The sequence below is a fragment of the Talpa occidentalis genome, unplaced genomic scaffold, assembly GCF_014898055.3.
Source record: "Talpa occidentalis isolate TD23 unplaced genomic scaffold, MPIMG_talOcc4v2.1 talOcc4.10, whole genome shotgun sequence".
In the NCBI taxonomy this organism is placed as follows: Eukaryota; Metazoa; Chordata; class Mammalia; order Eulipotyphla; family Talpidae; genus Talpa; species Talpa occidentalis.
The window spans coordinates 57,490,868-57,515,877 of record NW_023600993.1 but is presented as its reverse complement, the minus strand read 5'-3'; the positions used below and the strand labels follow the sequence as shown (position 1 = coordinate 57,515,877).

Sequence of the window (25,010 nt, the reverse complement as noted above, 5' to 3'; positions counted from 1 at the left end):
CATAGGTGTGTCAGCATGGCGGAGCAAGCCCCTGCTGTTTGCCGGGTCCTTTGACAGGCCATAGGTGTCCAGGCTCGGGGTGTGATGGTCTGCAGCTGCCTCCCCCTTGGATGCCAAATTGCTGTGTTCTTTTAAAAGGAGCCTGGTTGAATACAGACCTCTTCCATTGGTGGGGAGCAGGCAAGCAGGCACCTTGTCATCCTGTAGAGATGGGGGCACAAGGGATGCTCATCCTGGAAGAAGCACCAAGAGTTTGGCCTTTGACTGGGCCCAGTAAAGGTGTCCTACTTAGACAGGTAGGGAGGACTGCAGCTGCTGATCCCTTGGTGTTGGACAGTAAATGGACATTTTTCACTTTTCTCCAGAACTCTTGTTAGCAGGTTTCAGATCCCCTGGACTGGGTCACTGGCCAGGCCTGAGTCTGGATACCTACTGAATCCAGATCCTCTCTGTTAGGACCAGCCCACCGCCAGCAGCCAAGGGAATGCTCAGCCTGTGTTTGTCAAGATGAGCATTCCCTTGACAGATTATTTACATTTTCTCATTTATTTATCAGAGTGTTTCCTTGTAGATAGCACAAAGGCAAACAAAGATGTGGTCTGCCCAGAGGGATGCATTCCCAGCAGGCTGTGGCTGCCTGGACTTTATTCCCTTTAGTGACAGTTTCTCTCTTAGTGGCATAGAACTTTCCCCTCTTCTACTCCAGGTTATCAACAATCACCTGAGGGTCTGAGATGTACCCAGGGGCTAGTGACACCCACCCTTCCCACCCCACCCCACCCCACCCCCTCAGCCCCAAGGTTACAGTGTACTGTCTGAATTCAAATCATGCCAGTGGTGATTCTGGTAGCTGATCTCAAAGGACTCAGGATATCCAGACATCTTGACCTAGGAAATTAACATGCCAAGACTTTTCTTCTCTCCCTTCCACTTCTCTCTCCCTGTTTTCCTGTCTCTCCTCCTCTCTTCTCTAAATCACAGCATGTACACAAGTGCTGAATGGTTATGACCAGCTGGTTCTTTTCTGAAACCAGAAAGGCTTTCAGTTGAAACATGGAGAGTTTAGATGAAAGAAAAATGTCACCATTGGTTGTTAAAATGTAGGAAAAAGAGACTCCGGTTTTAGATATCTTCCTAAATATCGGCAAGCCCTCTAAAGCCATGGCTGGTGAGACTTTGGCTCCAAGGGTCCTGCACAGTTTCCTAGAGAAGGTGTCCCAGAGAAGACACCAGAGCAGTAGCCATGTTTGCCATGGCTGGGTTCCCATGAAGGGCACAGGTCAGCACCCTGTGAAGGGAGCCATGCTGTACGTCCCCGCCAAACATTGTCAGTGCTTCAGAAGGTTCCTCCCACAGCTGTCTGCTCTCCCATCCCTCCCACGCCAGGTGAAGTGCTACCATAAGAAGTACCGCTCCGCCACCCGTGATGTCGTTTTTCGCCTACAATTTCATACCGGCGCTGTTCAGGGCTATAGCCTTGTGTTTGGAAAGGAGGAGCTGGACAGTGCCAGCAAAGGTGAGGGGCTGCTGCCTGTGCTGTGCATGGATGGCGGAGGGTGGAGGGGTGTGGCGAGGGTCACTCTGGGTTATGGGCCCCCAGGCAGCCCTGTTGCTTCTTTCTTTCACTGTTTTCCCTACCTGACCCTCCAATGAATTTAGCCTATTGCATAATCATTGACAATCCTGCAAGGGGGGGTGGTGGGGGCGAAACGGGGAAACGGTATATGAAATTGCAGATTCCTGAATGGTGCCTTGCTGGGGGAAATTTAAGGACACAATTCATCCATGCTTTTTTTGGCTTTTAATCTCCAAATTTGCTCAAATTTTTTTTCTCAGATGACCGTTTTCCTAATAATGGGAAAATTGAGTTGGTCTTTTCCGCTACTCCTGAGAAGATTCAAGGTAAGTAGAGGCAGATGCTGGACCAGTTGGTGGCTGTATGGTGAGGGGTGTCGTGAGCTCCCTGTACAGTCTCCAATCTTTACATGTGTTTGGAAATATTTATTTTTTAAAAAAGTTTATTAGAAGGTTGAGGCAGTATGTCTTGGAGACAGCAGGGCCCAGATGGGTCAATAAGACCCCAGAGATGGCATGACTCTCCCAGAAGGGTCCAGGAAGGGGGGGTATGCCTTCCCCCAACCCCGTTTGCTTCTATCCTCAACCAGCTACTAAATATTTTTAAAGAGTATTAGAAGTGTAGTAGACTGCAAATATTTATAGGCAAAATAGATTCTTCTCTATAAAACTATATCAATAGAAAAATCTGTCCTTTTCAGTCAAGGAGAATGGTCTGTTTCTATCACCCAGACCCATGTGTGTGAGTTTGTTTTGAACAGCTGTGGAAGGTAATCACCGCTAACTTTCACACTCAGCATCAAAGATCTAGGCAGGAGTGGTTACAGGCAAGCTTAGTGAGGTAAAGCCACTTGGCATCCTCAGAATGTCTGGTGGAAGGAGCATGGATATAGGCGCATGGGAGTGGGGCCCTACCCTGCCTGACCCATCCACCTGCCCTTGGTAGGCCTCTGGCACACATGAGCCCTGAACTGTGAAATGGCTACTGATCTTGTGCAGAAGAAACACTCAGCCCAGAACTGTCACAAGGTGGACAGAGAACCGATACTCACCTTTCCATCCCACCAAGAGATTTTACCTGTCGTTCAGTTTGTCCAAACAGTGCGTCTCAGCTCTAATGCCAGCCTGGAGGGAGGAGGTGGATCTAGGGGCTTGACTTCTGCACTTGAGTCTAGCGAGTGCACTAGTTTGCACTCGCTCTCCCACCTCATCCCTGGGCGGATGCAGAAGTGCTAGCTCCTGGTTCTAATGGCTGTGTCCATCCCACTCCATGCAGGATGTGAGCACTTGTGCAATGACCGTGGGGTGATCGTGGACTTCAATACTGCAGACCCGCTGATCCGCTGGGACTCCTATGAGAACCTGAGTGCAGATGGAGAAGGTGAGTGAGGTTACTTGGTGTCAGTTTTCTGAGGGAAGGGCCTGGAGCAAGGAGCCTGTTTACATTTAGATGAGAAGTGTCCTTGCCATCTGCTCAGAGAAACCCTGCTGTCTTCTTGGAGGTCCAGAACCCATAGTTGTGAGTTTAATGGCTCTTGTGAGAATCACGTTTGGGGAATTTGGGTTGAACTCTTGATACTTTGGCAGCAGGTGGTTAAGTGTCAGTGAAGTCACACATCCCAGAGCATCCTGCCCAAACTGTGTTTTTCTCAGTTTTCCCTCCTGTCTGTGTATGCTCAGTGCTAAGCGTCTGGTCACAGGCAGCCATATATTATCTTTGTGCCCTTTGGCTGCAGCTATCTGGATTTTATTTCTTCTTTGTGCTTGTTGCTCTAGTGTCCTGGTTGAATGGGTGCACCATTTTAAGGTCTGTCTTTATGAGTCTATCTCCCCCAAATCTGTTCTCTGCTTGCCCACTGAACGTGCACACGACTCACTCACAGCAGCATCGTAAAGGGGTATTGGCATGCTAGGTGGGGGCGGGAGTGTCTGTTGGCCTTAATGACAAAAGCCACTGGGACTGATTTCAGAGGGATTAGGACTTCTTCTATGACTGGCTTGCAGGAAGGGTTGTTCTGTGGGGTCACTCATTTTGTACTCTAGCTGGAGCATTGCTTCTCTGCTCCTACACCTGGAGCAGAGCATCCTAAGCATGTCAGCCACATTGACTTAGGCTGCATTTATCTCAATCTCTTTCTGTGTTCAGCTCAGTATTTCGCAAGAATCTAAACCGCCTTGGTGGCTGGAGACAAAGTGCTGATTCTTGGTGGCCCTGAGGCATGGCCTCCAAGTGCCATGTTAAATGTCTCACAGCAAGAGTAGCTTCTGCACCATATATGACCTGACTCCCTCCTCTGAGCACCTGCATGTATCCAGAAGCACCTTTTTCTGTGCCCAGGTCACTGAGCACACTTGTTCCATCAGAGGTGTTCCCAGAGTGCACTTGACCTTGCAAAGCTCATGTAGGGCTCTAAGTTCTCACCTGTTTATCAACACCACCTCTGAGGCCCCTGCCACCAGAGCCTGAAAGTATTGGCCTCTGGTCCTTGTGCAGAAGGCGCATGATTTCTATCCTTGCATGGCACTTATCCTCCTGAATTTTTCTTCTCTCTGGCTTCCCAGCACTCCTGTGGACTTCTTGGGCTGTGAACCTGTGCAAGTGGACCACTTCCTACCCCGTGGCTATCACCAGTAATTACAGGCCCTGCTGGGGTACCTTTTACCAGGGTACAATTGGCCCCAGGAGTTCTGGGGCCTGGTGGGGAAGAAGCAGGGTCTCAGCTAGGTTATACCAGAATGAGCTTTAGTGCTCAGAGCTAGTTAATGCCTTTTAAAGTGTTGAGGTGCTAAGACTATGAATCACTTTCTTCCCACTTGAAAGCTGCATATTACAGCATTGTCTTTTCTACTCTCCTCCCCCACCATCTCTAGTTGCTACTGATAGAAAGCAAAGCAAACCAAAACTCAGCAGCATTAACTTAGGCTGCCTTTATCTCTAGAATCACTGCCATTGTAGAATGGAGCATTCCATGACTGCCTTTAAAGTCTGAGTGTGACCATCTGTTTCTATTCCATCAGCAGTGAATTTGTTCAGATGTGCAAGCAATCCCAAATACCCTGTCTGCTTTGCAGAGGCGCTATCTCCTCCCGGGTCTGTGGTCCTGGTGGGGTGGTTGGTGGGGAGCTGGCTGCGCTCAGAATTTCCTGGGCAGCACACTTGGCCCTGGAAAGAGAATGAAGTGGTAGTGCTGGGGTGAGGTATGGCAGCTGGCCGAAGCCTCACATCTTAAAGATTTATTTATTATTTATGCATACAAGAACTGAGGTCCAGGCCAGAGGTGTGGGGGGTGAGAGGATTCACAAGAGACAGAGTGGGGAACAGAGTGGGGTAGATCGACTGAAATACACTGCTGAGGGGAGCAGCAGGTGAAACAGGAGAGGTCTGCTGTGCCATGTGGGCAGCTCTCTGGCCTGGGATCGAACTCGTGCTGTAATGGCTGCGGACAGCTTCATAGGTTCCAGGGAGGCCCTGAAGCCTCACATCTTAATTCATGCTCCCAAGAACCTGTAAACCCACCTTAAAGATAAAAGGATCAGTTCCTAAAAGATATCTAAAGTGAGATACCGGTTAGAGGTCCTTGAAGTCTTCTCGGCTTGTACAAGGTCTGTGATCACAGAGGAAGCTGCGTAGTTGCCCTGTGTTGTTCCAGATACCAAAGGACAGACACTGAAATGGATGGGAGCCCAGACCCATCTGACTGCAGCGTACAAGCTCTGCACTGGTCCCAGGCCAGGTAAAGCCTGCACACGGCAGAGTCCATGTGAAGTGGTCTAAGCAGAACGAGAAGTGATACCTCTGCCCCCTCTCCTCCTCCTCCCCCTCCTGAGACACACACACACACACACACACACACACACACACACACACACATGCACGCACGCGCACAGAATACTTGAAGCTCTTGGGGCTGCTTGTTCTTCTTGGTCCCCAGCCCCACCACAGCCTCTACTTGGGCAGGGAGGGGGGACCCTCAGTGTCTTGGCAGGAGACCTAGCCCGGGAGAAGTTGGATGTGCTGCCTGCTTATGTAAGTCAGTCACTTCATTTCCATAGTGCCGGCTGCTGGAAGTGTCCTGACACTAAATTAGCAAATACTAAGCAATGGTCTCTGTAGAATGCTGGGCCCAGCTCCTGCTGGCCTCTGTTCAAAGCATTTCCATCAATAATACACCACCTTGTTTTCTGTGCTCTTTCTAAAGACACCTTATCTAGTATTCTTGTTGAATCATTCACATCCATTGTGGCCAACAGTGCTATCAGTCCTGGACGAAGCCGCCTTAACCCACAGATCTTCCCCGGGAGGCCCAGCACAGCTTTCTTTTTTTTTTTTTTTTTAAATAATAAATTTTATTTTTATATTCCCCCATACAATTGCAAACGCCCCATTCTGACCCCAATCCTTCCCCTCCCGCCCCCCACCCCCCAAAAAGTGTCTCTGGTTCATAGTTTTTTGTTGATTTTGATTTTCACTTTCTTATATTCATTTTCCTGGTCCCTTATTTAAGTTTTCTAGATTCCTGCTACAGCATAGCTTTCTTGCTCAGAACACTAGACGGCACTTTAGCACTGTACTGAGGGGTCATTTTATTTTATTGTTTTTAAAGATTTATTTATTTATGCATATAAGAACTGGGGTACAGGCCAGAGGTGCAGGGGATGAGAAGAGTCAACAGAGACAGAGTGGGGAACAGAATAGACAGACTAACTGAAATACACTGCTGAGGGGAGCAGCAGGTGAGACAGGAGAGGTCTGCTGCAGGCATCGAATTTGTGCTGCAGGGGCTGTGGATAGCTTCATAGTGCTGTGCTTAACCCCTTGCGCCACCAGGGAGGCCCTCGGGGGGTAATTTTAAACAGAGAAGTCACCAACAAGAGTTGCAAAGCTGCAAAAAATGTTGCAATAAATAGACCCAAAGAGAGAGACTTCTTTGGTGTGAGATGGAAACAAGCTTAAGCCCTGCAGGGAGTGTGCTCCTGAAGGCATCTCAGAATTTTTGCTGCTCTGCTCATGTCTGCCCGTGACCAGGAACATGCTCCATGTGTTGCCAACCTGGGGTTTTGGATAAATGATTTTCAATGATTAGGTATATTTGTTGACATGCAATCATGAATAATGGGATCCACTGTGCTTGGTGGTTTTGTTTTTAAAAAATCATCTCATTGCTTTTGTCCCTTTGGAGGGACTGTACCCTTTGGGCTCAGGGACCATGACCTGTTCAGCTCAGGAGATATGGGAGCTACAGCTCTGCACCAGCTGCTCCGGTTTGGCTCTTGCCTTCCTTCTTGTGCTGTGTGCCTGGGACCAGTTACTTGACCGCTCTGTCCTTTTTTCCTCTACCTGTGGGGAATAATAGTGCCAGAGCTGCTGAGAGGATGCAGGAACGTGATACAGATAACAAGGTCTATTAAATGTGTTATCATTTCCTCTGAAGCCCAGAAGTGGGTGTGGGAACGGATCTCACAGGACCCATGAAGGTTTTGTAGCACCCTAAGTGGTTTGTGGGGGCAGCACACATCTCTTGTACTGTCAGGCTGCTAACATAACATGGCAAAACCATGTGTGCTAGGGCCTGTGAAAAGGGTTGAGACCTTTCATCTGCTTGGTCAGCAGACCAAGTTCTGCTGACTTTTGTCCCACCCAGAGCCCCCGTAGTTTCTCACCTTCCTGCTGAAGATACTCAGTGACGGGTTACAGAATGTGTACCAGGTGTCCTGCAGACTTTGCCTGTCCCAGCACTACATCTGTTCTGATGACTGAGGGCATGCCCACAGACTCATGTGGGTTCCAGAATTTGGGATGTCACCCCCAGAGACCATGAGCAGGTACATTGCCACTGTCCAGAGGGCCTGGACATGACAAGGTCAGTGTGTCAGGTGCCATTCCCTCTCGCTCCTGTGCACCTGACCTGTTCTTTATTTAAAAAACAGTCTAGATTGGCACTGGGGCTGTGGCAGCCTCTCTGTGGGCATGTTCTCTGCTCCCTCGAGGGCCACATTCTTGTATGAACCTCAGTTTCCCCATCTGTAAAATGGGGAAATCTGTGAGTAAATCACACATCATTCAAGAGACAACCTCCAACTCCATCAGTTCTTTTCTATTGTTTGACATACAGTTTTGCTTCTTCATGCATCTCACATTTCATCAGGGCCTCGCCGTGTCTCTGATGCTGTAATGGACAAGGGTGAGTTAAATAGTGGACCTTCTCATGGGGAAGATATGTGTGTGTATGTATGAATATGTATTTATATTTTATAGATATATGCATACATACTTGTGTGTGTATAAGCATATGCATGTGTAGCTGTACATTTATGGGTGTATGTGCACATGTGCATATTTGTATATGTGGTGTGTGTGTATATGTCTATGTATACTTGTGTGTGTTTATAATTTTGTATGTAAATGTGTGTATATGTGTATGTATGTATGTATCTACTGACCTACTTTCCTGCCTACATCAGCTGTAGGTTATGCCATACGCCATTACTGAAGTATGTGTCAGGAATCAGAAAAGTGTTGAGGAAGAGCTACCAGCCTGTCCAATCCAGGGAGACTCAGAAAAGAAGATGGCTCTTACAGACAGGGCATGCATTAGGGGGGTGCATGGTGCCTATCCGTGATACAGAATATAGAGATCTCGACAGTTATTGGAGGAAGTTCATCCGTCAGCCTGCTGGACAGTGGGTATATTGGGCGATGGAAGGTAGGGCTGAACCCAATCAGGAAGCCTTATTTTAGGGACTGGCTCTTGTGTTAGGGACTGGCTCTCTGCTGGGTAGTAGTGGGGATCCCTGAGCAACCTGGCTGGAGGTCCAGGAAGATGACACAGGGGCCCTGGAGAGCACAGACTGAAAGGAATGGATGCGGTAAAGAGCTTCTCGGAAGCCCTGGTTGGAGCTGCTGGACTTGTACTTCATGGCTCTGGGTGGACAGCTCCCTATTTAGGAGGTAGGTGAATGAGACTCCATGACAGTTTCAACCCATGGCCATATAGCTAGAGAAGGTTCTGGAGCAGTCCATTTGGACATGAAAAGTGCTGGACTCTCCCATACCTAGGTTCTTGACCTTGACCTATGAGTTTCCAACCACGGGTGAAACTCTTGCCAATGCAAGTGTGTGTGGACTGGAGGCCACTGTGTAGCTGTGTTTGGACTTTGTCCCCTCAAGTTAATGTCTTATAAACACGCAACATTAGAACACATTGTTTTGGCACATGCAGGGACTGATCGCAATGCAGGCTGAAGGCTTTCAGATCTCAGCACCTCCACAATAGGGTGCTGTCCTCCTCCCTTCCCTTGGGGTCCTCTGCCAAGATTCTGGCAGATGGGCTGCTGGTGAAGACAAGTTGGGTCAGGAAGCATCTGTGGGTGTGTGTGGACTTGGCTGGGGAACAGGGCGTCAGAAGTGCCGACCAGGAGGTGACATTCAGGCGTTGCCCTTTGGGACGTGGCAGTATGGATGTTCAAAGTGTTTCTCTCCAGATTGTTGTTGGGTTTTAGAATTTGGAAAAGTGAAGCAAGCTTCAGTAATTTAGGAGCCCTATGGACGCCGGCAACTCAGACCTTCAGTCCCCAGCTCTGCTCTGGTCTGAGGCAGGCTGGGTGTGGCAAGAGTGAGCCCCCGGGGCTGTGATGGTGCCTTCTCAGCATCCGGGTGCAGTGGCTGGACTTTGGGAATAGCTGGACTATGAACCCAGATACAGCTCATACCCCTAGCGGAGCTTTTCTGAGCATTGCTTGCATAGTTCATTGAAAAGCTGCTGTTAGGTATCATTTGCCATTTAGGCTGGTGAGGTAGACACCTTGCCCAGAAAATACCTTGTACTCTCTGCAGCCTCCTGCCCTCCCAGCCCTAAGGTCCCTTGTAGGTGTGACCTTGTGTCACAAAGAGTTAACCACCTGTTGTCATCTGATAAGGGATTTCAGGTGTCATCTGTGAAAGGAGGGTGGGGGTCATCTTATCGAACAGAACCTCACACTGTGCTAATGGCCATAAAAATGTCATTAGAGTGTTAACATTTTAAAAGCGACTGGATGCTGTTAGAAGAACAGGTGTGAAGCTGGAGATGGTTTGATGAATCATCCTGGCCTTGAGCACCTGTCCCAGCCAGAATTTATTGCTTTTCTATCATGGATGGTGTCATAGAAATGGCCTAATTCACGCTGTCTTGGCCACGTGTGTGTGGATTAACCACAGTCTGTCCCCAGTGATGGGCATATAGTGAGCCAAAACCCTGGGAGTTGGCCCCCACACACGTACACAGCCCCCAGGCCCTGGAGTCTGCTCTGGTGTGGCATGTGTGCTGGGGTAGGGTCTGAAAGGTGAGTGGTGTTTCGGCGTGATGTGGCTCCATAGCCTCTTAGAGGCCAGTCAGGCAAACTTCACCCCCCTCCCGCTCTGCTTCCTGTCCATCATGAGTGGTGTTGGCATAGCCTCTTCCTCTGAAGGCTGCATTTGCTTGAGCAGCTCACATCAGCTAATCCTGCCCATGCCCTCCCACATCCTGTCCCTGGAGGTCAGGTCTTTGGGCCATTGCCAGTGCCCTGTCTTGGGAAATAGCAACTTAGTGCTGAGTGCTGGAAGAGGAGACAAGACAAGAGAGGAGTCTGGAAGTCAGCCCCACCCAATGTTCTCCCTGAGAAGAGTCATACAATTGCTACAAGAGTGTGAACTGCACAGGGCCTTAACCAGGTGCGATGAGGGGTTTGCTTCATGCCTCCTTTAAGAGCTCTTGCAGATGTGCTCTTATCAATGACATCTTAGTCTGGCCCGCATGGACTCTTGCACATTGGTGGCATAAGTCAAGCTCCGATCAAACCTGGTGAGTTTCCTTCTGTGGACTCCTCAGGATAAACCTTTCTGTCCCCTGACAGTAAGGCAGGATTGGAACTCCCATTTGTGTTCCTGCAGAGTCTGCAGATGCATTTCTTCCATTAAAAGCACCAATATGGTGATTTTGGGTAAAAAGCACAATGGGAAGAATACTGCCTTTAGATACCTGAAAATGGAACAGGAAGCCTTGGAGAGGAGGGGGTGGAGTCACATACTTTTGCATGACCCCACCCTCAGCACATGAATCCTCACCTCCCTCCTGCTTCCACCTCCATCGTGGCCTGATGCCACCCATCTGAAAGAGGAAGACCCATTCTCCCTTCTCCCCTCTCTTCCAGGTTTAGCAAGTTTAGGAGGGGAATCCTCAGCCTGCACCTCTATGACTGTATACATACTCTGTCACTTTAGAAAGCATTGCAAAGTGGAGAAGACCCAAGGCTCCTCAGAGGAAACTTTCTCCATGAATTAAGGGAAAATGGAGGTATTTATAAAAAAAGGGGAAGCTGGGAAAGTTCCATTGGATGTGTAGGGACAGCCATCATATGTCTCTTCTTGTGAAGGAAGTAGGTCTCCTGCCTCTTATTATGATATTCTTTTGGCAATGGTATTGATTGTGGGAGAAATGATGTCCTTGGGGACAGAAGCTATTAGACTGTGCCCTGTGGCACAAGGGTTCCAGGCAGGTGCCTCTGGTTGGCCTCACCACTCCCACCAATTCCTAATCAGGCCCACTCATCCCTCCTACTTTTATCTTTTCTGAGTTTTCACGTGGGATTCTGCATAAAGATGTATGTGAAGTTCTGCCATTAAATGCACAAGTTCTCCCATTAAAGGTTGGGTACCAGAGCCTGTATAGTTGTTTTGGAGACCATAGATTGTTAATATTGTATATAAATTTTGACACATATGTGAAAAGTGCATACACATACGCATCTAGTCTTTTTTCACTCTGTAGGATCAAGGACACCAACTGTTTTAGCCTCTTATTGTTCTCTAGGTTTTTTTTTTTAAAGATTTATTTTTTATTTATAGGAGAACCGGGGTATAGGCCAGATGCGTGGGAGGGTGAGAGGATTCACCAGAGACAGAACCGGGGACAGAACAGGCAGACTGACGAAATACACTGCTAAGGGAAACAGGAGAGGTCTATTTGCCATGTGGTTTGCTCCGAGGCCAGCGGGGATTGAACCAGCACTGCAGATAGCTTCACAGCACTGCGCTCAACCACCTGCGCCACTAGGGAGGCCCTGTCCTCTAAGTTTTCATCAAGAGCAGGGCATGTGACATCAGAGGCAAAGATGTAAAATAGTGAGGCTGTCATTTACATTATTTTAACAAACATTCAGCACAGGTTATAAAGGATGTGTTTTGTAGGGGATTCAGCTATTTCTTGAAAATTCAGGTGGCAATGTGTGATGTTAAATAAGAAGAATGAGCTTCAAGTGATCCTCAGACTTCTTTAGTGTGTTGTGTGAACGAGGAGGTTTGACTAAACCTCTTTTAAAAGCTGGGATTCCCCGCATGTGGATTCCCCACTGAATGGGAGATGCCCATTACAGCAAAAGCCTGGGATTTCTGGTCAGGGCAGCAGCCTTCCTAGAAGATTCCTTGTCCCATCCTATTTTGGTGGGTGAGGCTTGGCCTGTGTGTTGTAGGGAAGTCTGTCTGAGATGGGGGACTGATGAGAAGTAAGGTGAGAAGTAAGGGTCCTGGGAGAAGTAAGGTGGCCGCCTAGTGTGAGGTGAGGTAGGTGCTCTGTCCTGACCAAGGAGCTGAGACTTGAAAACTTGAAGTCAGAGGGGTGGACCAGAGCACCAGGGAAAGCCAGTGGCCACAGAGGCATTCAGTTGTAGGAGCTGAGAGATATCCCACCTCCCATGACCCTCCCCTGACCCTGTCTGTGGTCCAGTCAGTGACCTCTTCCTTTAGCAGGTGGGTGGACAGCTCTCCCCAGGAAGTTTTCCTTTCCACTCTAAAAGGCAGAGACTTGTTTGGTGTTGTGTTAATGTTTACAGAGCAGTGATGTTCACAAACACAGTGGGCCCTGTGACATTGTAGTCTTTAGGGCTTCATTATAAAAACTGGAAATGGCAGGGTTCCTGGTGCAAAAGTTCAGAGGGAAATTATACTATGAAAATTCAACAGTGTTATTTGTTTTTTCCAATTATGCATATTGAGGTAAAGGTGATTTACCTTGTTGTATTAGTTTTAGGGGTTATAGATGCAGACCTCTACAAATGTATGTTTTCATACCAGGCCCCCCACCGAAGCCCCAGTATTTCTTTATGGTGCTCCACTGGGTCCTCTTCCTCCACCACTCCCACCACAACACCCACCCCTTCTGGTTGCCTCAATAGTGTTTTAATCAGACTTGAATGTGATGACTTTGTTACTTGGAATCATTCTTGCTGCATCAGGCCCAGCAATTAGAGCAATCAGCATATTTTGTGTTCATCTTGGGAATCATGCCAGGATTTCTGGAGCAATACTTTGCCCTCAGATAAGACATGGGCCCCAGTGAGAGAAAGGGGGCTTTCCTGCAAGCCTTTGAGGGTCCTATTGGGAGATGTACCCACCCTTTCCTGGGGGGCAGTCTTTTTTTGCCTGGACCTGAATGTGAGGGCCCATCCAGCATTCTGCAGGCCTTCTCCCACTTTGTCTACTATTTTCGGAGAAGTTTGGGCAGCCCACTAAGTTTTTTCTTTATTAGATACGTAACCCCATGCACAAAGTTACAACTCACTAGGACTAAGAGATTTGAGGCTTCTTAGAACACTGAGCCTCAGAACTGACTTCTGACCTGACATCAGCAGAGGCTCAAAGACCACATTGTTTCAGGAGAGCTCATGCTAACAGCCTGAATGGGCTCTGTGTAATCATCACCCACTGATGGGGAACATACGGGTAATGACAGCGTGCAAGCATGCATGCTTGGTGGTCATCAGCAATGTAGACACCAGGATCTGAAGGCCAGTAGACTCCTGATGGCTTTTGGGCAGCTTATTTGTAAAGCTTTCTTCAGCGTGAAGAAAACCCACCTAAGCTACATACACAAAAGAAGAATGGGAGCGTGCAAGGAAGCCCTACCTCTGAACACACAACTCATCCTGCCGTCTCTACTAGCACTGGAGCAGGAAGACCACTAATCAGGGTACACATGCTTTTGTCTCATTCTTAGTGTTGGCAGCTTAGCTGTTGTTGTTTTATTTATTTATTTATTTTTTTTGCATAGTTGTCAGCTTTGTGGTGCAAAGATACAGTTTCCAGATTTGTGTCCAATAGAGGGCTGGGGCCTCAGTCTCGCAGGACATGGAGTCGACTGTAACTTGGCAAGGCCCCAGACACTCTGGAGAGACCCAGGCATTTATCCCAGTCTTCAAATTAGATCTTTCATTCAAACTTACATGTCTAAGCTCTTTTCTTTTAATGTAAATTCTTTGAAGAAAAAAAAATTAGGTGATACATTTGTCACTTCCTTTATTACAATGACAGTGTTATTTGCGAAGTGGTGGTAATAATGATGTTGATTTCCTTGATGGGAAGGTGGGTTAGTCAATACCCTTTATCAAATTCAAATTCCAAATTAAATAGAACTTGTCGCACAGGAAGTGCATTAATTCCCATAATAAGAGAACTCCTTCCTCCTGAGGGCAAGCTGAGTTTTCTTTTGATATCCTGTGTATAGCATGTGCCTCTGTGGCTGTTTCCTGTCTGTTATCAAGAATGGATACTACTGCGCCTATGTTGCCAGCCTGGTCTTGGGTGTCTCCCCATCGGGCGGGTTGAGTAGTGATGTGTGTAAGCATTCTGGTGGTGCTGTGAGAAGCTGAAGGCATCTGAATGGACTTTGCTGGTTTACTTTGGTGTGCTCTTTTCATTTAAAAAGTGAAAGCTTAGGGCCTCCCCTGGTGGCGCAGCGGTTGAGCGCTGGGCTGCAAAGATGCCCAAAGCCTCTGCAGCGCTGGTTCGATCACCGGCTGCCAGCAAGAGTCCCACATGGTGTGACAGACCTCTCCTGCCTCGCCTGCTGCTCCCCTCAGCAGTATATTTTGTCAGTCTGCCTGTTCTGTTCCCTGCTCTGGCTCTGGTGAATTTTCTTACCCTCCAGCTCTTCTGACTGTACCCAGTGCTTGTATAAATAAATACATAAATAAATCTTAAAAAAAAAAAAGTGAAAGCTTATGACCCTCTTGTGTCCACCGTACACCGAGTAAAGGAGTAAACCATGGACCTAAGCATAGCAAATTGAATATAATGTGGCCCGAGTTGTAGCAGGACTGCTGGGCAGAACTCAGGGGAAGGAAAGTGGGCAAGATATGTCTGCGCAATTAACACTGACCATAGTCTTGGCTTTATTTTTCAAGAAAGGTAGAACGGCCCCAGATATGGGGATATAAGGCAGATTTCCTGGCTGCTATTTTCAAGAATGCAGATAGGTGCTGGAACTGTGGTTTGTAAACCCCAGCAGGTTGGTGCTGGCTGCCAGAACCAGCTCAGAAGACTTGGATGTAAATGCAGAAGTCTGGCTGAACAACTCTGTTAGAAACTTTTTCTCCGCCTCCTTAGCCTCCAGAGTTCAAATTTCACTAAACCTGATTGCATGAAACCCCACCCTTGTGTTTACATTGTGCTGGCCTTCTTGGTTGAATCAAAGTCCCCTGCTTGGCCTACAAGATCTTCTACCTCTGCTCTAGCTGGACGGGATCTAGGTGTCCTGTGGGGAGGCACACCGCCTCCCACCTCCCCGCTGAGGATGCTGCTGCTCTGGGGTTAGAGCTTTCTACACAGAAAGTAGGTCCCACAGCTGTATACTGAACAAACTGATGGGCTGTTTGTAAGGTAAGCAGGGAGTGTGTATATGTACTGCTTGGGTGAGTGTGCATGTGTGTGTGTGTGTGTGTGTGTGTGTGTGGTTCTGCAGGTAACAGAGACCTGTAACAGAGCCTGCCATGTCTTTGAGACCTGCAAACCAGAAAAAATGACCAGACACTGGAGATGATGCTCCAGGGAGGGGAGAGAGCATTAAGTAGAAAGAAAAGAATTGTCTGGCAAGAAGGAATGTCTGGTAGGTTTTTAGGGAAAATGAATTGTATGTGAGAGGAAATTGACTTACCTGCTGCTTCTCTTGGGAGAGTCAGTGGTGGATTGAAAGGGAATTGGTGTGGGAAAGCTTTCGGCTGGCTCAATGGCTGGCAAGCCCTGTCGGTGTCAGGCTCAGCCGACAGGACATCCTGTTTTCCTGGTCAGCTGCATTTTCATAATTAGGTGTACCCCAGAGATACCCGGGCTGCACAGAGACTGCCAAGATAAGTACCCTTGGCACCGCTAGCCCCTGTCTGGTGATTGCCAAGAGTGGTGCTGACCTATGGGAGTGGGTCTGCCCATCATCACACTGGTGTAGGCTGGCTGGGGTGCACGGTCGCTGTGTCCAGGGTATACCTGCCACAGCCCCACTCGGAACCCCAGGGCTACTTATCCAGCATTCCAGAGCCTCGCCCAGGGATGACAGGAGTGCTTGGAATCCTTGCCGCCCCAGCTCATGATGTGGTCTCTGCAGTGGGCGTGTCCCCTTCCCATGGAGATTTTTGGCTCCCTGCAGACCCTTTCTCCTTGGAATACCCCAGTCCTGCTTGCCTGTTTTTTGTTCTGTTTTGTTTCCCCTCTAGTCTTTTTTTCTCCAAGAATTTACAGCCCTACTTGTTTTCAGAAAACATTTGCACAGAGCTCAACTTGGCTCCAAAGGGAGTGATTTTCAGTTGCTGCCTTGGCAGGCAGGGCGTCCAAAGGTGAGGTGTCCTGGTGCTGACTGGCCTACAAGTCTCCTTCCTGCTTCCGGTTCCTTCCTGTCATTCAGTTCAAAGGTAGTTTTGGGGTTTAGGGGTTCAGGCAGGTGTTATCAAGGTGAGAAGGCACATAAAGAGAAACTACTGCCTAGATAGAGTCATTTGTGGAACTTCACATGAAGGGAGAAAGAGCTTACTCTGTCCATCTTTTGCTTTTTGCTAAAATAGAGATAAGGGGTACATTTCACCTAACTCTGTAGTATCTCAAAGTCACCAAGTGTGATTTTGTCGATTAAGAGGAATAGTCTCAGAGGCTTCCATGCAGTCATCATTTATTTGCTTCAGACTTTCTCTGGAATGAGAATTCAATAAAATGCTGATGGGAGTCTTCCACAGAGGTAGAATCCTACTGAAACATAATCAAAGCAAACCTCATCTCATGAGAGGCTATACATATCATAATTATAAACATACATGTGGAAATAAAGAGAACCTGCATGTGTAATTGGTGAGGTGAAACCCCTTCTCTCCTTAAAGGGACACCATCCCGGTCTGGGCATTTCTCTTGTGAAGGGTGGAACTTCTGGGACCTGTACCCCCACAAGGCCCCTGAGGGATGAGAAGCCCTTGGGACACTACCAAAGCTACTCGAAACTCTCCACTGCATGATGAGTTATGGGAGGGCTCAGTAACAAGCTAGGTCCAACTTTCTATGTGATGGACCTTTCCTTCCTCAGAGACCTAAACCTCACTGTCCCCTCTGTGCATAGCATCGCAGGCATTGAGGTGTGAGCCTGCTGCTAGACATCCTGCTTACCAGGCTAGGCTGTTCCCATTGTAGGGTTGATTCTCAAAAGAGAAAGCTGGGAATTTGTAATGGCTGCAGAGCTAGTCAGTCAGAGCTGATGTGACAAGTGTAGGAGAAACCATCTCTAGGTCTTGAGGTTCTGAACTTCAAGAGTCCACGCATATGTGAGTTTCTTTTTTTTTTTTTCTACCTATGGTTTCAACATCTACAAACTCAACCAACTGACATGGTGTTGAATCTGTGGATGTGGAACTGTGGATGTGGAAGGCAGCCATAAGGTGCTTGAGTTTCCTTGGGTGGACTGACTGTCACAAGACACTGAGCCTGGTAGAAAGGGCGCTGCTCTCATAACCTCACAGTTCCTTGGAGGAAGGTTCAGTGCCCCCAGAGCCTGGAGGCAATGAGGAAGCCGGAGGAATCATTTAGCTTTTATTGCTGCTGCTTTGGGTCAGGTTGTGATCAGTCACGAAGGAAACTGACAGGCCGAACAAATAATGCAACTTAAATACGGTTTATGCCTGGTAAGAGCTTGAGGCAGGGCTGCTTGGCCACACAGCCATGCTGTGGTGGATGCCGTGACAACTGATGCCGAGGCAAACTGAGTCATGGCAGACAATGACTGCTGGAGCTTTTGGGCAGATTAAAAAAATGAATCCATCTTTATTTTTAGATTTCTATTAAAGAACAGTACTTCTTGTAATTCCCAAATTATAAGGTCCGTTGAGTTGATTTATGGATACCCGTGAATTTGACACTGCAGACACTCTTTTATTCCCCATGTTCTGGGTCCTGGAATCAACCGCCACTGTCACCTGGGCCAGAATTGCTCCCTTGCGAGGTCACTTTACAGATCAGGAGAGTGAGCACAGAAAGGTTGAGTAACTCATTAAGGTCACGCAACTGTGGTCAGGAATTTTAATCATGATTCAAGTCCAGATGGATCATGCCAGAAAGTCTAGGGGAGTGAAGATGTGTTCATAAATCACTCCACTGGAAAAGTCCAAACATGCTTCTTTAATGCCACGAGGGAGGCACAAAGGGACCATAACAGCTATCCCAAAGAAAAGAGAGCTCCCATTATTTCATGGAGTTTAGGGAGAGAGAAGAAGGTCCTGGAAGAGAGAGAAGATAGAGAAAGGCTAATGAGGTGGAAGAAGTGGGAGGGAGAGGAGGATGGGAGAGGAGGAGAGGCAAGAGGAGACAGGAGAAAGGGAAGTGGGGTGAAAAGGGGGAGGGGTGCAGGAAAGAGAGGAGTAAGGAAAGGGGGAGGATGGGTGCCTCCCTGGGGCACAAGGAAGTCTTAGCACTATGACACTATTGGCAGCCACTGCAGCACGAGTTCGACCCCCGGCCAGGGAGCTACCCACATGGCGCAGCGGACCTCTCCTGTCTCGCCCGCTGCTCCCCTCAGCAGTGTGTTTCGGTCTGCCTGTTCTGTTCCCCACTCTGTCTCAGGTGAATCCTCTCATCCCCCACATCTCTGGCCTGTAACCCCAGCTCTTGTATGCATAAATAAATAAAATAAATCTTTAAAAATAGGAAAGGGGGGAGATGGAAAAGAGAGATGGGGAGAGGGGAATGGAAAGGGGGAGGGAGAACAAGAGGGGGAGGGAGAAAGTATGGGGAGGAGTAGGGGGAGGAGGTAGCCTTAGCAGGATCGGGCCCATTCATCAGTAAGTCTCCTTTCTGTCTTACTTTTGTGATCATTTTTAATGGGGGCATAACTTAAATAAGTAAAAACATGCAATTCTAAGAGTTGAATTTCTGTCCTGAACCTCACCACAGTCAAGATATAAAACTTTTCCTTAGCCCCAAATCACCCCCCTGCCCCTTGCCAGTCTCCCCTCCTGCCAGTTTCTTGCCGTAATCTCTGCCCCAACTCAGGTACAGAATCGAAGCTCTCTATTGCACCAAGAGGTGCAACCATTGTCTGCGGGCTGTTTTCACTGTGCTGTCTGAATGTAGAGGGACTGATGGCATTTTTATCTTCCGTCTTATCAAACACCTTTCCTGAACAGTTGTTCTTGTAATCCCTGGGGAGTTACAATGGGGGCACTAATTAGGGGGCTCATGGGGCATTTTGATGATGTGGTGAATTGATTTAGCTGGGTGGCCTAAGTGAATCTTCTGGAGAATGGGCAGGAGGCAGAAGTGACTATCAACAGTCAGTGGGCTGAGTCTAGAGAAATGGGTCACATTAGGTCAGATTAGACAGGGGACCTTGCCTTAATCAGGGCTCCCAACCCAAGGGGCTGTGTGAGCGCAGTGGGTATGGTGATAGAGCCCCAGGGGTCCACCTGGGAATAGTTCATTTATTATAAACACACAAATGCATAGCCTGCTGCCAGCGCAGCTTAGGAGAGGGACCTGTCACCATCCACATAATAGCCAAGTATGAAGAATCCTGTGTTGCAGAATTTAGGAGGAAACAGGGTGTGCCAGGAGTCTCTGAGGAGTGAGTGTGTGGAAGTTGCAGAGTAAACATTCAGGCAAATTCCTTTCCAAAATTAAATTGTTAATTTCACATAAAAGTGGTTGATTGGGATTAGAATTCCAGTGTTTGTAGTTTTTAAGAAATGTAAAGCAGAGACTTGGGAGTGGGATGGGGATAGGCTGAAGTCCAGAGGCTCTGCCCAGTAGCCTTTTTCAGTCTTAAATGCTACTGTCACCCTCTGAACTGTTCTTTTCTTAACTATAAAATGGACTTTCCAATTCCTGCTTCACAGCGTTGCTCTGGGCAGTAAGTGAGAGTCATCTCCGGGGCACTATTTTCCTGGCTCAGGGTAGCTGCTTGAACCTAGCCTTAGACTGTCAGCCGAAATGCATTCTCTGGTCCTCTGATGCGGGAAATAATGAATCCTTGAAGCTGTACCTAGGAGCCCCCGTCTCGAATGTGGCTCACCCTTCCTCTGTTGATCATGCATGGAAACCTGCATGATCCTACCACCTACTGTCTGCTGCTCCTTACCTGTCCCTCATCTGTTCTTCAGCATGGTCCATCCCCAGCACAGAGTAGGGACTCTGTGAGCACAGTTAACCCTTGAACATCTCAGGTTTGACATTGGAGGGTCCAGTGAATGCAGATTTATTTCTGTCTGTGGGTTCTGCATCCACAGATTAAACCAATTGACAGCCACAATTGGTTGAACTTTAGTTCAAGAACTTTGGTGAATGTAGGACCTGTAGATATAGAGGGTGAACCATTAGGGGCTTGAGTGTCATTGGGTTTTTGTATCTGATTGGGGTCTGAAACTCATACCCCTCAGATACCAAAGAACAATAAGTTTTGGGGAGTTATACATGGATTTTCATCTGGGAGGGGGGTTGGCACCCCTAACCCTGAGTAACTCCAGGATCAGCTGTATTCCTTTTCACTCTCCCTCAACAATTAACAGTGATGGGCCTCCCTCGTGGCGCAGGCGGTTGAGCATCACACTGTGAAGCCGTCCGAAGCCTCTGCAGCGCGGGTTCGATCCCGGCCAGCCAAGGAGCAACCCACATGGTGCAGCAGACCTCTCCTGTTGCGCCCGCTGCTCCCCTCAGCAGTGTATTTCATCAGTCTGCCTGTTCTGTTCCCCGCTCTGTCTTTGGTGAATCCTCTCACCCTCCCACGCAAGGATTCACCAGAGACAGAGCGGGGAACAGAACAGGCAGACTGATGAAATACACTGCTGAGGGGAACAGCGGGCGGGGCAGGAGAGGTCTGCAGCGCCATGTGTGACCCTCGCTGCCTGGCTGGGATCAAACCGGCACTGCAGAGGCTGCGGACAGCTTCACAGCTCGGCCCTTAACCACCTGCGCCACCAGGGGAGGCCCATAAGTAAATCTTAAAAAACAAAAACAAACAAACAAACAAACAAACAAACAAAAAACAATTAACAGCCATGACCAAGTGCTTAATGAACTGCTATGAATGTTTGTGCTTAGGACTTTCTGTTTTTCTCAATTAAGACTTGCAGGGAGAATCCTGTTCGCTCTTTTGAAATGAAAAGCTATTTTTAAAGCAAACCCATGACAGAAGTCAACATAAAATTAATAGTCCTTAGAAGAAAGGAAAATTCCAGGTAGCTTAATAAATCCATCAGGTTTGTCTTTTCTTTGTTTTGAGTCACTTTTTTGTTGGCAGCAGGGCCAGTGGGCAGCTTATTGTATCACAAGTCAGTTCTACAGTTTTTCAGTGGCTGAGTGGCTGGGCTTGGAAGGTGTGGAAGCTGAAATGCAGTCCTCCCTTTGGCTGCTTCTTAGTGTATTTGTGTGGTGGTTCATCTGTGCTCAGCAGGATAGAAAGGCATTCAACTTCCCCTTTTGGTTATTTTCTTAGATTTCTCTTGAAAAGTTTTCTCAGTGCCACTTTTTCTCCCGTGGAAAGTCCCCTTTCAAAGGCCAGGTGGGGTGGGAAGGGAATAGTCTCATGGGTAGGCAGGAGTGGGGTGGCGTGGGGTGGGTGAGGGGCCACTTACAGAGTTAATTTTTGGTGAGGCAAGAATGTCCACTCTGTATTTTCTTCCTTCTGTTTTTCTCTAGATGATAAACTCTTGATGTGTGGACGTAATCAGAGCCATGTTTGTATTTGGTTGATTTTTAACTAGGCCCTGGCCGCAGGGAAATCATTACCAGATGGCACACAGACTCCCTTTGTGAGGGGCCCAGAGTTCTGCTTGGTGGGGTGGGGCCAAATGAAGGAAAGGGGCCCAGAGGGAAGGGTTCATTCTGCCTGGGATGTGTGGGGGCTCTATCCTGCAGCTGAAAAGCTGTGGGTTCTTCACTTCTCCTTTTAGAGATTAGAATTTGCAGAATGTGAATCAGTTCAAACTATGCCAGATCCCCCTTGAGGTGGAAGCACAAAAAAGATGCAAAGGGTAGGTGAAAGACTCTACCTTCTAGAATTATCTGTCCTTCCTCTCCCCCCACCCACAGTGGTCTCTTGGCCAGCACTCTAGATTCCAGAGAGGGAGTGAGCTTTGCAGCCCCAAATCCCCTTCACCCAGAGAGGTCTCACCCTCCTGTAGTGGGGGCTGGAATGGTAGTCGGACCCTAGCCACAGCTGCCAGGAACCACATGCCATGGACCAAAGACAGGAGTTTGCGCCATGATAGTTCTCTGAAAATTACTTTCTGCATCACTTTCTAACCCAGGCGTCCGCAGCCTGGCCAGCCCCACCAGCTCACATTTCTAACTTTGAGCTCTTAGGGGGCACTCTGCAATCAGTTAAATAAAGGTGTCCTTTAATTGTGACGAAGGCTTTGGGGGTTTCTCACAACAGAGGTGCAGCCTATGTTTCATTGTCCATGGAGTGTTGGCAGTGGGCCACCTAGTGAACCCCCAGCCCTGCAGGTATGTTTTTTCTTTTTGTTGCTCTCTTCCTGCATTTCCACCTTGGATCTTAACAGTAGAAGTCAGCACCTGCAAAACATTGGTTAAATGACCTTTCCTATGTTCGGCGGGTTAGAGGCAAGGGGTGCACAGGTGGGACGGTGGGTGTGCACGGGCCTGTCCCCTGCAGTGGTGCAGGTTTGAGTAGGGTCCATGTTATAGGTGCAGGAGATGGGAAATGGCAAGGATATAGTACCATTTCTATGCACCTACTGTATGCAGGGCTCTGATCTGCTCATAAGCCTCCCAGTCCCTAGCACCCTTGTGCCTCTGACCCCTACTGCTTACCTGATGGCCATGCTAGGTTAACTTTTAGGTTGGCTTTTTTTTTTTTTTTTCTCTTTATACACTTTAGAGCCCATAGGTGGGTGACATGAAGAACTCTCCAGTTTTATTCTGTGGTTTTTGAAGACCAGCTGGGCACCTGTGGGGACAGTTGCTCTGGGGGAAGGCCAGGCCAGGCGGTGGGCTGTGTTGCTGGACAAATTGTTTGGATGTCTGGAGAATGTGGTACTGCAGGTGGCTAAGGACTATGGGCTCTTTAATCTTCATACCCTTGTATTTTGTTGGTTTTCAGTTTTTGTTTGTTTGTTTTTACCTGATTAGGCAGCTGAGTATCTTTGCAAGACAACTTTCCAGGTTCTGTTGTGTAGTAACAAGTTTGAACATTTAAGATCTCAGTGACTTGGTGTCCAATGGCAATGGGGCCTGTTTTCTGTTGCTGGAGATACCACAGGAAACAAAACAGAGCAAACCCCCTTTCCTCCCAGAGCTTGTATTCTGGAAGGAAACAGAATACATGGGTAAGCATACAATAAGTCTGAATTACCATGTGGTGTGGGCCATAGATGAAAACCCAGCAAAAGGAAGGTCAGGAAGGCACATGCTGAGGAAGACAGAGCACAGAGGGCATAGAATAGTGCAAACAAATGCCCTGGGGCAGGTGCATGACTGCTAGGGTCTGGGAGCATCAGAGTGGGCAAGGGGGAAAAGAGGTCAGAAAGGGAGTGCCAGGCCTTGTCCACCATGGGGTAATTATGGTTCCTTGTGCTAGGAGTCTAGGACTTGGGTACACTATACGTGTCTCTAATTCTTCTAATTGCACTAAAATATGAGAATAATGATTCCATTTTATAAGTGAAGCCAGGGACTTGCCCTATATAAACGTGACCAGAGTAAATGCAAAACAGATCCTATCTTGAGGCCTCAGGGAAACTTAGGCATCTTATTTGTCCAACTGTAAATCAGTCCTGAGTTCTTCCTCATACAGGTTGTAGTCCTTTGCCAGAGTACACAGTCAGTGGTACTGGAGACTCTCTTTACCCTGCCGCCGACATCCCTCTGCCCCCAAATCACAAAATGTGGGTACAGTGTGGGCTCTGTGGAGGGCCCTGGCTGACCTCCCCGAGCCCCTGAGCTCCTCTGCCTTTGGGAAGACCCGTGCTCTACAAAGGAATTCAGAAGAATGGGCAGCAGGTCTGTCTTGATCTTTCTCTGATATGTTTATATCCTTTCCCTGTAGCTGTAACACTTACTGGGCATTTATTAATCTGGGTCCATGATCGGAACTTCAGAAGAGTCTGTGGTGGCAGTGGGCTGCTTTCTGCCCTCCTGCCCCCAGCTTACACCTGATGGGAGGAGATTTGATGTCCTGAATGCTGGGTCTCATGTTTATTCAGTGCTAATCATGTTGCTTTTAATGTATTCAGTATAATTTTAGATTTCTGCTACTAATAAAAGTACTAAGTATAGGATTACTCATGAGTATCAGACAAGGGAATATTGTCATCATTAGCATCTCATGCAGACCTTCCTCATAGACCATTCCTAGCATGGTGCTGGCCGAGAAATTCTACCTGAACATGATAAACAAGGCACTTCTGATAAACATGATAAACAGAGGCACTTCTGCTGGGCTGTGTCCCAATTTAAATGAGATGAATTTTGGCGCCACTCTTTCTTGTTTGTTTGTTTTTTTTTTTTTAAGATTTATTTATTTATCCAAGCACTGGGTACAGTCAGAAGCGTGGGAGGGTGAGAGAATTCACCAGAGCCAGAGTGGGGAACAGAACAGGCAGAGTGATGAAACACACTGCTGAGGGGAGCAGCCGGCGTAGCAGGAGAGGTCTGTCGCGCCATGTGGGACCCTTGCTGGTGGCTGGGGATCGAACCGGCACTGCAGAGGCTGTGGGCAGCTTCGCAACCCAGCTCTCAACCGCTGCGCAACCAGGGGAGGCCCACTTGTTTTTTGTTTTTAAGTCATTGTTCCAGACTGTTTTAATCAGAGTTAAGGAAAAAAAAAGTGGCGGTTACAGATGCACAGTCTTTGAAGTGCTAAGTCTCTCTTCTGGAATTCAGGGACTACCTTCCTCCTCCGAGTGGCCCAGTGGTGACCCCCTCGCCCAGGCGAGGCTCTGGTCCTGCAACACGTCAGTGCCTTTCATATGGTGGCGTCTATAATTCTCACAGAGCAGAGAGCAATAATGCAAGTTTCTCTGCTCTTTGTCCTGCTCCTCAGGATAGAATTGGAAGTCCTAGTGTCCGAGGTCTTGCATTCTTACCATCGAGTTTTCTGGAAGGATCTCTAAGAGAAGCCAAATGAAGCTGGTGGGGCCTTTTAAAAATGCATATCTGTGAA

The 25,010-nt window shown here is 48.0% G+C and overlaps 1 protein-coding gene and 1 long non-coding RNA gene across 7 annotated transcripts in view; one reads left to right on the top strand and one right to left on the bottom strand.

Moving 5' to 3' along the window:
* The window catches only part of TNS3 (tensin 3), a 263,893-nt gene that overhangs the window by 149,859 nt on the left and 89,024 nt on the right, over nucleotides 1-25,010 (top strand). For all 5 annotated transcript variants that reach the window (XM_037493247.2, XM_054695702.1, XM_037493239.2 and 2 more), the window contains 3 exons: nucleotides 1,387-1,516; nucleotides 1,837-1,902; nucleotides 2,852-2,956. In XM_037493247.2, the coding sequence (XP_037349144.1) occupies nucleotides 1,387-1,516; nucleotides 1,837-1,902; nucleotides 2,852-2,956 (301 nt within the window). The remainder of the gene's footprint in view (nucleotides 1-1,386; nucleotides 1,517-1,836; nucleotides 1,903-2,851; nucleotides 2,957-25,010) is intronic.
* Nucleotides 17,640-21,658, bottom strand: LOC119231532 (uncharacterized). 2 transcript variants are annotated; one of them, XR_005121910.2, is made up of 3 exons: nucleotides 21,460-21,658; nucleotides 19,968-20,179; nucleotides 17,640-18,111 (listed from the first exon to the last, which is right to left on the bottom strand). It is a non-coding gene; the product is annotated as an uncharacterized LOC119231532 (long non-coding RNA). The 2 variants fall into 2 exon arrangements; XR_008552009.1 differs by having other exon boundaries at nucleotides 17,640-18,050.